The sequence below is a fragment of the Aotus nancymaae genome, unplaced genomic scaffold (genome assembly GCF_030222135.1).
Source record: "Aotus nancymaae isolate 86718 unplaced genomic scaffold, 86718_ANA_hifiasm-v0.15.2.pri h1tg000011l, whole genome shotgun sequence".
NCBI classification, from domain to species: domain Eukaryota; kingdom Metazoa; phylum Chordata; class Mammalia; order Primates; family Aotidae; genus Aotus; species Aotus nancymaae.
The window spans coordinates 73,573,958-73,585,883 of NW_026988422.1; the positions used below are offsets into that span (position 1 = coordinate 73,573,958).

The following is an 11,926-nucleotide window of genomic DNA, read 5'->3' on the forward strand; positions in this document are numbered from 1 at the left end:
GGGGTCAGCAGAAAAGAATGTTCGCTCTTGCTAATGGGAATGACCTCCTCCAGGCTGCTCAGGAAGAACTTTAGAACAAAGGACAGCAGTCGGAGTTTAGTCCTCAGTTCCTCCTTATCTGAGATCTACATGCCCCTGGATCCATTTGGTGAGGGTCCAGGTTTCTGAAAAACAACTCAGGACTTATCTTTAATTTCAAATGTCCTGTGACTTCAGCTTCCTTAGCTATTGTTTTAAGCTACTACTACCTTCTTGGTTATCAAGTTGCTCATTTACTTCTCAAGGGTACCTAGGTACCTGGAATTTCCCCTGAAGGAACTCAAGATTTTCTTTTCTTTTCATGCTTGTGGCTTTGGGAGTGGGCCAGCAGGCTCCTAAGAGGGGTCCCTGCTTCATTGGAAAAAAAATGTATAAAGAAGTTTGTGGAAACACTATTCTTATAGCCCAATTTAGGAAGCAGCCAAATATTTATCAACAGTAGAATGCATCTTCCGCCTATCCCTGCCCTCAGGTGGAGGCTGTTCGTTAAAAATCAAACAGGTTCAGCAGCCTGCTTGATTTACAGGTTGAACTTCCAATAAATTCCACATCCCTTGCAGGCCTCCTCTTGAAGCTCCTTTAAGTCCCTCACACTGAATTTTCAATGGAGAATGGAGCAGGGAGCTGAAGGAAAAGGGAAAGATAGAGGTAAAGAGGTGCCTGTTGAAAAAACTGCAAGTCCCAGACAGAAGATATTTCATTATCCATCGCGAAGTAGCAAACTTCCCCAGAGGAGTGGTTTAACCAACCATGGATGTTTCTCACAACTCTGTGAATTTCTTGGGCTCAGCTGGCAGTTCTTTGGCCCACTCAGTGTCAACTGCTGACTCCTGTGACTGAATCCAGCTGTAGCTTTGACTGGGCTTTACTCAGTGCCTGGCAATTCATTTGAGAATGGCTGGACCTCTCTCTCCAGCTGAGCAGTCATCCTTATGTGGTGTCTAGGAGTCCAGAGAGAGGAAGCTGAAGTTCCTAAGTTTCTGACAGCCTAAGCTTTTAACTAGTATAGCATCACTCCCACCATATTCTACTGGTGAGAGCAAGTCTCAGGGTCATCCAAGATTCAAGGAGAGAGGAAATAGGCTTCATCTTCTTAACGGGAGGAACAGCAAGTGTTTACAAGGATGGGAGCAATTTGTTTGAAATCGTCTTTGGAAACTGTAGCACAGGCAACAAGAGGGAGGTCAAGCCAACACAACTTGTGAAGATTACCTGACTTATTGATGCCTCAGTTTCCTCACCAGTAACTTGAAAAGCTTGGAATAGAGGGCCATGAAGTCTGTCCAGCTTTGAGAGTTGTGGTTTCATAATTCACCTAAATACAGTGGGCCCAGTGAAGACTCAGGGCCTCCTGCTGATCCTCTAAGTCTTCCATCGTTGAACCCACTTCCCATCCCCCACCTCACCCCTCAAGAATAATTCATAGGAGTCTGTTCTTACCTCCTTTCTTCATCCCAGTTGAAATTGGAGGGGCTTTTTTTTGAGACAGAGTCTCGCTCTGTCACCAAGCTGAAGTGCAGTGGCACGATCTCGGCTAACTGCAACCTCTGCCTCCCAGGTTCAAGCGATTCTCCTGCCTCAGCCTCCCTAGTAGGTGGGACTATGAGCACGTGCCACCATGCCTGGCTAATTTTTGTATTTTTAGTAGAGATGAGGTTTCACCATGTTGGCCAGGATGGTCTCAGTCTCTTGACCTCATGATCCATGATCCGCCCCTCTTGACCTCCCAAAGTGCTGGAATTATAGGCGTGAGCCATTGTGCTCAGCCTTGGAGGGGCTTTTTACAAAAAAAAAAAAAAATGGTCTGCCAATTCTTATGTCATTTCATCCTACATGAGGAGGCTTAACATGTTAGCATCAAAAAGGTTGTGGGAAAGTATATGCAAGTCAAGCTTTGGTTCCTCAGAGTATTGAGAAGAATGAATCCAGAGGTATGCTGCAGGTGTCTGGGCAGGTGTTTGACTGCAACTTGAGAAAACCTACTGAGAAACATTTTTCTCAGTTTAAAAATAATGAAAAAGACCCGGCTCAATGGCTCACGCCTGTAATCCCAGCACTTTGGGAGGCTGAGGCGGGCAGATCACCTGACGTCTGGAGTTTGAGACCAGCCTGGCCAACATGGTGAAACCCTGTCTCTAACAAAAATACAAAAATTAGCCTCAAGTGATAGGCCCGCTTCATCCTCCTGTAATCCAGCTGTAATCCCAGCTACTTGGGAGGCTGTGGCAGGAGAATCACTTGAACCTAGGAGGTGGAGGTTGCCATGAGCTGAGATCATGAAACTGCACTCCAGCCTGAGCGGCAAAGTAAGATCCTGTCTCAAAAAAAAAAAAGCAATAATGAAAGAGGCTGATCTGAAGGTAGTGAGTTATTTCGATTGATTGTTCACAGTTACAGATAGCACTCTTTGTTCTACTCCTTCCCCCCTTGTCACTACTGTACTTGGCTAGTCTTTTAAAAAAAGTAATGAAAGATAAAACATTAGAAAATAATTAAATCACTTGTGTTATCATGGTGTCAAAATAACCTGATTGATAATTTTGTGTATTTCCCCTTTTCCCCTCTTTTCTGTGTATGTTTGTGGCAGACATTGTCAGCTCTGGGGTCCATCTCTTCCCCCAAGGGGATCTGACGAATCATGACCAGAGGAATCCTTCCTCTTGTAGATCATTGGTTTTAGGAGTGGACATGCAACTTGGGCTGATCAGTGGTATGTAATGGCAATTTTGCCTGAGGATTTCTGGAAAGGATACACAAAGTAGGAAACCATTTTTCTGACTCTGAACACTGGTGTGTGAAGGAGTGGTTCCTGTAGCTGTTGGCATGAAGGGAGCCAGCTGACATGGTGGTGGGGCCAGAGCTGGGAAAAGGAGTTGGTCTTGATTCATGCATCATATTCTAAAGCCACCAAATTAACCATCCCTGGAGCTGCCCTCTCTCTCAATTTTGTGTTCCAGGAGCTAGCCCCTGCATGTTACAGCCACCTCTATTTATGATTTGCTGCTCATAGCAGCCAAAAGCATTTTAATTGCTGCAGTATATAGCTACATAAATATATTTTACCAAGTTTATTCTTTCATCCAACAAATATTTAATGAGGATGCCCCATATGTCAGGCATGACTCATGCTGCAGACACACTTTGGCTTTGCTTTTTTCCACTTAACATTTTTACCAGTCATTGAGAACTCTTTAGATATACAATTTTAATGGCTACCTTATTTAGTCATTTCCCCATTATCTGATACTTAAGTTGCTGGGGACTTTCATTATTAAAAGTAAAGATATGGTGAACATCCATGTGCAAAATTAATCACATTAGTCATAATTGGAGAAATATATTCCTAAAAAAAAAAACAGAAAAAAAGGATACCCTGCTGTGGTTATTATGCATTATATGCCTGTCTCAAAATATCTCATGATACACCTACTCTGTACCCATGAAAATGAAAAATAAATGTAAATATATAAATAAAAACAGGGAAAAAAAAGTATCTGACACATCTTCCCAAATTGCTTTCCAGTTTGTACCAATTTTTATGTCCCCGTGTAGCATTTGAGAGTTGCCTCTTGAAATACACAATGCTTTTTTCCACCCTCAATTATTTCCAGAAAAAAAATCTGATTAAAGTCTACAGGACACAACAAATCAGGGGCATACAAAATGAAAGGGGAGATTGTTACTGAATGAACGAGACTGAAGAGCTCTGCTCAATCTGGGTGCACCCTGTTAGGATCCTGATTCATACAAATCATCTGTAAAAAGATAATTTTGAGAAACCTGAATATGTACTGGGTATTATTTGATATTAAGGCATTCGTATTAATGTTATTAGGTATAGTAATGGCACAGTGGTTATGTTGGAAAAATAAAGCCCTTAGCGTTAAGTATGTGTCTTTATTAATCAGTGAAATGGTATGCTGTCTGGGATTAACCTTACAATACTCCAGCACATAAAGGGGTTGGGGGCGGGTGAGATGGGATAAGCATGGTTGGCAGAATGTTGATAATTTGGAAAATAAGAATTTATTATACTTTTTGCCTGTTTGAAAAATATCTTAATACAAAGGTTTTACATTTTTTACCTTAATTGAATTTTGAAAAAGAATATGTAGTTGACAGCATATACATAAAAGGCTGGAAGACTCTGGGCTTGCTCTCCATGGGCTCAGTGACGTGTTCCATGGGAGTTGACTGGGACCTTGGCAGTCCCTGGCAGCTTTATTCCTAGCCCCAAGAACAGCCTGGACTGGTCCCAGAATCTGCACTAGAAATTGCAAGCACATTAACATAGGTCTGAAATGATTTAAGGGAACTAGACCAAATCAGCTGTGAGTTTCACTGGCCTCCAAGCCAACCTCATGAGCCCTTGGTTCTCAATCCACTCATCTGCTCCCAGATTCAGGGGCTGAACACAAATCGATGACTTCAGGCTTGAAGCACAGGGAATATATTACACATTGAAAAGTACCACCTGCGACTGTCAGTTTCATTTGTATGCCTACAAAGTATGGGGAGACTGAAATGCATGGGGCATAACAGGTTTTTAAACTGATGTAATTACATCATTTGTTAGAAGAGACATATATACATTCAGAAATATATGCTTTATATGTTTTAGTAAGTGAAAATGGTAAGGTTTTAGCTTCTGATGCCAGCCAAAACGCCCCTGGTTTTGCTACCAGGTTTGGCAGCCACTGCAGTCTAGGTGTCTGTATAAAGCATAGAACTATGGACACTTGGTTAATTTCCTTCCCTCCATTCTGCTTGTGGCTTGTACCCTTGACAGTGACTACAGGGACCTGCACTCAGCATAGTCAGTGGAAAAAAGCACAGGCCTGGGAGACAAGATAATCTAGGTTCTGATTCTGGTTTTATCACTTTAGGCAAAGCACTCAGCTTCTGTAGTCTTTTTCTCTTTTGTCAAATGCCACTAGTAGACTAATAATACCCAGCTCCCCAGTGTGGGTGCGAGGAGTTGCTGACACCACACAGCCTGGCAGAGGAGAGGCCTTTTAGAATAATCCCTGAGCCCTTTTCCTCCATCAGAAAAGACCCTGAGAATTAGTGTTCACCATCTAAGCCACCCTCAACTCTCAGCATTATGGGGCTCAGAAAAGGGGAGGCTTTCCGTGGAAAAGCCTGCGTTATTAGCTTATTTCCACACTCACAGCACTGAGAGTAGTAAAACCACCTCTCACACCTCTAACTGCAGACGTGAGGAAGCTGTCTCCCATTGCTTCCATGAGTACCACATGTGTGCCATTTTCTGTGATTTTTGCTGATTGAAGAGATGGCAGTCATCCATCAAACAGTAGATAACCAAAAGTCACGATTATCCCTCCTTTAACAAAATTGAGTATGCTAAAACCAAATAAATAAGATGGAATCTGGAAATGTTAAATCTCTGGAACATGTCACAGAATCACTAGAAACCTCATTCACTGGAAAAGTCAGCTCATCAAGTGTGTCTGCTGACATCAGCACTTCACTGTCTGCCTAAGTGAGGCTGTATTCTGGACCCTGAAACCCAGATAACTCCATGGTGCTTCCGTGTTGGCCCTTGACTCACTGTGGCTTGTTTGTAGATAGTTGGTCTCAGCCTTGGATGCTGGGGTCAAGGACTATGTCCATGTCATCTTGTTTGGCTGTCTTAGTCCGCATAGGCTGCTATGACAGAATACCGAAGGCTGGGAGGCTTATCAACAGTAGAGGTTTATTTCTTATGATTCTACAGACTGGAAGTCCAAGACCAAGGAATCAGCAGGTTGAGAATCTTGCAAGAGCCCTGCTTCCTTATATATGGCACCTTCTTGTGTCCTCCCACAGAGGAAGGAATGAATGGGTCACCTCTTTTATAAAAGCACTAATCCCATTCATGAGAGCATCACCCTCACGACATACTCACCTACCCCAAAGACACCACCTCCTAATATCATCACCTTATGGCCGATGGATCTGAACATATGAATTTCAGGGGCACATAAACACTCAGACCATGGCAGAGGCCCAGACATGTAGTGCAGGGCCTTGAACTTAACAGGTGCTCAGTAAATTATTGCTTTCGCTGTGGCTGGCAGCAAATCCATAGCAACACCTGTTGCTCAGCTTTCTGAGAGTAGAATGACTAAATCACCTCAAAAACAGGCGAGGACCACCTGAGAATGTTCTCTTCTAATTGTCTGAAAGGACCCTCCCCCAGCCCATACACCTCCCTTACTGTTTCTGTGCCTTCCCTGTTTTCATTGACTTCATCCAGTTTCTAGAATAAATGGCCCTAGATAAATGTTTCCCCCTTCTCTGCGCGTTCGCCGTGTTCAGTTCCCTGTGTTTAGTAACTACAGCAGCAATACCCTCTGGTCTTGCAGCTTTGGGGGCTACATTGTAGCCTCCACTGCCAAGAATTGCTGAGGGACTTTAATTTTGAAGAGTTCCCAGAGAAGAGACAATGGTCGGATTTTCTCTCTACCATGAAGGGCCCTAAGTAATTCTCAATGAAACTATTCCCTGTCCCTCGATCCTCCCTTCCCAAATCATCCTGGCAATTCCACGCCATCCCATCGCGCTCAAAAGCTGCACTTGGTATTTTCCTTTAGTTTCCTGGTTACATGCTGTTAATTTCTTCCCCAAATGCAGCTCCTTGTGTGCACCTGGGTGTTTGGGAAAGGCGGCCCCTTGGCTTGACTTGAGTAGACCAGGAGGTCATAACCCCAAAGCCCACACATTTCAAGGTCTGGTCTGAACACTTGCCAGGATGCACTGGGAGTCAGCTGTTGTCTGAACTGTAGCAACAAGGAACTGGATCAGCTTGGTGACAAGCGGGGTATCATCAGGAGAGAGGATCATGAGAGAGCTCCTGTGATCCAAATGATGAGACCCAAGTTAGAAATTTGAACTTGAAAATAAGGGAAAAATGGGCTGAGTATGGTGGCTCAGGCCCATAATCCCAATGCTTTGGGAGGCTGAGGCAGGTGGATCACTTAAGACCTGGAGTTCGAGGCCAGCCGTGGCAACAAGACAAGACCCTCAGCTCTACAAAAATTTAAAAATTAGCCAGGCATGGTGTGCACAGCTGCAGTCCCAGCTGCTTGGGAGGCTGAGGCAGGAAAATCACTTGAGCCTGGTAGTCTGAGTCTGCAGTAAGGTATGATCACACCATGGCACTCCAGCCTGTGGGACACAGCAAGATCCCATCTCTTAAAAAAAATAAGATTGGGAGGCCAAGGCGGGTGGATCACGATGTCAAGAGATCGAGACCATCCTGGTCAACATGGTGAAACCCCGTCTCTACTAATACAAAAAATTAGCTGGGCATGGTGGCGCGTGCCTGTAATCCCAGCTACTCAGGAGGCTGAGGCAGGAGAATTGCCTGAACCCAGGAGGCGGAGGTTGCAGTGAGCCGAGATCGCGCCATTGCACTCCAGCCTGGGTAACAAGAGCGAAACTCCGTCTCAAAAAAAAAAAAAAAAAAAAATAAGAGAGAGAGAGAGAGATTTGATGGTTTGATTTTAATAAGAAATTGACCCAGGGAGACATGCTCTGTATTCTTTTTATTTTTATTTTTATTTTTATTTATTTTCGAGATGGAGTCTGGCTCTGTCACGCAGGCTGGAGTGCAGTGGCACAATCTTGGCTCACTGCAACCTCCGCCTCCCAGGTTCAAGCAATTCTCTTGCCTCAGCCTCCTGAATAGCTGGGATTACAGGTGCATGCCACCATGGCTGGCTAATTTTTGTATTTTTTTTTTAGTAGAGACGGAATTTCACTATGTTGGTCAGGCTGGTCTCAAACTCCTGACCTTGTGATCCACCTGCCTCAGCCTCCAAGAGTGCTGAGATTACAAGCATGAGCCACCGCACCCAGCTCTTTTTATTTTTTAATGGTGTTTGCAGTCAGAGTGACTCTGATGCCAACCCCCTACAACCCATCAGCCACCTCATGTTTATGGAATCATTTGCTTGAAAAGAGTCCTCACCCCTCCAATGAAAGTGGGCTGACCCTCACTGCCCATTCATGGGAAATCTTGAGTGTACTGCTGCTCTCTTTTCTATTTCTGTTTTTCTTGGTAAAATGCATTGTTCTACAATATGCATTCTTACCAGGATGCCTTTGTGCACAGGTAGAAAGGTCAGGAGGGTGGAAATTGTGAACAGTTAGAGGCAAACGCAAAACAGATGTTTTATAGTGTATCAAAGTATAACATCCAATACTTCTGTTGTCACTCCAAAAGCATGAAGTGTGTATTTGAAGAATATTGTTTAAAAGATGGGTAGATCTTGAGCAAATTTCTCATTTCTGCATATGCTAGCATCTGCTGTTTCTCTGCCTGGAACACCCCCACTTCCCCATCCCAGCACCACCACACACATACAGCCTTCTTGCCTGCCTAACTCCTCCTTAGCTTTTGGGTCTCCCTGCCTCATCCTTCCTAAACCTCATGTCTGAGACGGCTTCCCCTCTTAGCAGCTCTGTAGAACCCTGTACTCCCTCGGCACCGCAATTATCACACAATATAATCATCTCACTGGACTAGGGCTCCATGAGGGCAGGGACCAGATCTGTCTTTTCCACAGTTCTATCCCCAGGTCAATAAGTGTTTGTAGAATAAATGAATTCCTGCAAGTCTGTATAAGCCTTTTCTTTGTATGAGCTTTTGCTTCTCTCTCTAAACATGGTCTGTTGAGTATGGGTGTTCAGGTTGTGGACTGTACAAGGACATCTATCAGAGGTGGGAAGGGAGGCTGAAATCCAGCCTGCATTCTCATCACCAAGCCATTTTTTTGCTGGCTGTGTCCATCATGAGGATGAGGTGCTATTCTCCTGATTTGCGCAATAGCACCATACAGGCTTTCAGTATCCTAACTCTGAGCAACACTTAGTGTCTTCAAAAGAGAATTCTCCTGCTCATTCCCAGAAAGACTAGGGCTGAGTGATTTTATGAAACTCTCTCTTTAGGTCCTTTGCCAGCCATCAAAGCCAAGACCCAGACCCCATTCACAGAAAGATGTCTCGTACTCTTCTCTCATTTTTGTCTCCTGCAGGATTTGGGATGACAACTCCGGCGACAGTAGGAGGAAAAATCTTTCTGATCTTTTATGGCCTCATTGGGTGTTCCAGCACCATCTTGTTCTTCAACCTCTTCCTGGAGCGCCTGATCACCGTCATTGCCTACATCATGAAGTCTTGCCACCAGCGGCAGCTCCGCAGACAAGGGGCCCTGCCCCAGGAGAGCCTGAAGGACGCAGGGCAGTGTGAGGTGGACAGCCTGGCCGGCTGGAAGCCCTCCGTGTACTATGTCATGCTGATCCTGTGCACGGCCTCCGTCCTCATCTCCTGCTGTGCCTCGGCCATGTACACCCCCATTGAAGGCTGGAGCTACTTTGACTCACTCTACTTCTGTTTTGTGGCTTTCAGCACCATTGGCTTTGGGGACCTGGTCAGCAGCCAGAACGCCCAGTACGAGAGTCAAGGCCTCTACCGCTTCGCCAACTTCGTCTTCATCCTCATGGGCGTTTGCTGCATCTACTCCTTGTTCAATGTCATCTCTATCCTCATCAAACAGTCCTTGAACTGGATTCTGAGGAAAATGGACAGCAGGTGCTGCCTGCAATGCTGGAGAGGACGCTTGCGATCACGCAGGAACGTGGTGATGCCAGGCAGCGTCCGGAACCGCTGCAACATCTCCATAGAGACAGACGGGGTGGCAGAGAGTGACACGGATGGGCGCCGGCTCTCGGGGGAGATGATCTCCATGAAGGACTTGCTGGCAGCCAACAAGGCCTCGCTGGCCATCCTGCAGAAGCAGCTGTCTGAGATGGCCAACGGCTGCCCCCACCAGACCAGCACACTGGCCCGGGACGATGAATTCTCAGGGGGGGTGGGAGCCTTTGCAATTATGAACAACAGGTTGGCAGAGACTAGCGGGGACAGGTAGAAGCCAGGAGTGGAAGCTGGGCAGGAGGCCAGGGGAGAGTGGAGGATGACTGCTGCCCAGGGGAGGAGCTCAGCCCTGCACCTTGGCTCTGTTCCTTCTGGGAGCTGTTCCTGGGAGCCTCCGCACACCCATCTTTAGAAATCTGATCTTGGCTCCAGCCAACAGCCACCTTCCAGGGATGGGGGGGTCTGAAGCCTCAGTGCTTGTCTCCTGATCCTTATTCTTTAAGTCTGAATTCAGTCTTTTCAAAATGAATCACAAAAGCAGCATTAGACATGGCATTGTTCTTTCATCTTGTTTCAGAGTGTTAGCTGCCTGGGGAGACTGGTTTCACTTAAGCCTTGATTTCCTGAAGCGCTCTCTGGTCTTTATTTGGGAATGAAAATTCTGAAGACTAATTTTTCCCTAGAACTCTGAATGGATGAATTCAAAAAAGCGGGGAGAACGTGTGGGGATCCGTCAGGGCTTTCTGTTTGCCAGGCTTCCTTCAGAGCAGACCTGCCGGTGGTGTCTGCATAGGGAAAATGTCTGTTCTACTCTTTATACCTGCTTCTGCTTTTTGTTTTCTCCTTCTTTTTATTTTTAAGGCTTTAATGCCTGACTGTGGCATCTGTGGGACCTCAATGTAATAAGAAAACTAAATTCAGCTTCAGGCCTTTCAACTGCAGCCAGATGGTGGCGTGGGGGTGTGGGAGGGGGAGAGACTCACTTCTGTTAACTAAAGAGCATAGCTTAACATTTCCCCTTTGAATGGTCATGTAGACCATTTCATTTTTACCAGGGCTTGGGGGCCCAATGCAAAGATGATGACTATTTATTAAACCTGGAAATTTAATAAATCCTCATTTTATTAACTGAGATTCCATGAGTGCTCATTGTGGCCAGTAGAGGACAAGCACCTAATTAAACAGGCATTTACTGGACTCAGAGAAAAAGGAAATGGGAACTTGACCTTCATGGAGATGAGCATCATCTTGGTGTCTTGACTGGAGAAACATTCTAGCCCAGATAATGAAATCTGGCTTTTTTTTTTTTGGCTCTGATGCTTTTCCTTTGTGCCTTCTGAGACTGTAACAAGTCTAGTTTTATAACCTCCCGAGTAAATAAATTATCCACACTAGGAACAAAGGATGTTGACCTTCATATACACAGATGCATTTGGGGGGATGACAGCAGTGTTCAAAAATGCTAGCTGTTGTTTTTCTAAGATAAGAGTGGTGCACACACAGCGCTTTCAGAAATCACGAGGAAAGGCCGGGCACAGTGGCTCACACCTTTAATCCCAGCACTTTGGGAGGCTGAGGCAGGTGGATCACCTGAGGTCAGGAGTTCGAGATCAGCCTGGCCGACATGGTGAAACCCTGTCTCTACTAAAAATACAGAAATTAGCCAGGCATGGTGGCATGTGCCTGTAATCCCAGCTACTCAGGAGGCAAAAACAGGAGAATCACTTGAACCTGGAAGGTGAAGGCTGAAGTGAGCCAAGATCACGCCACTGCACTCCAGTCTGGGCAATAGAGCGAGACTCTGTCTCAAGACGTGATGAGGAAAGATGGTCACCGTAAAGAAGACGAAGCTGAAAACCTATGCCTTGTGAAACTTGAAATGTTGAGCAGAGAACATCAGAGCTGGTGGCGGGGCGGGGCCATAGAAACCATCTCATCCAGACTCCTTGTCTTTGACACGAAGAAACAGGTACGGGGCTTGTCCCTTGTCTGAGGCCTTAGGGGTGAATAGTGCACAGCTGGGGAAGGAACCCAGGCCTCCTGATGGTGAAGTTGGGGCTCTTGGCCCCTATTCCACACAACCTTGACCCCTTCCTCAACAGGTCCCTCTTCGGGCTCAGTTGCCTTTCCTTCTAGCTTGCAAACCCAAATATTTTCTTTATAATACCAGAAGTGCCTGATGGAAGTTTGACAAGCGCAACACTGGGCTTGGAACTTAACGCTGTGT

At 45.6% G+C, this 11,926-nt stretch overlaps 1 protein-coding gene across 1 annotated transcript in view; it reads left to right on the forward strand.

The window, feature by feature from the left end:
* Positions 1–10,827, forward strand: part of KCNK13 (potassium two pore domain channel subfamily K member 13) — a 112,514-nt gene extending 101,687 nt beyond the window's left edge. The window contains exon 2 of the mRNA XM_012453104.2: positions 9,081–10,827. Within this exon, the coding sequence (XP_012308527.2) occupies positions 9,081–9,973 (893 nt within the window). The 3' untranslated portion in view covers positions 9,974–10,827. The remainder of the gene's footprint in view (positions 1–9,080) is intronic.
* Positions 10,828–11,926: the final 1,099 nt, after the last annotated feature.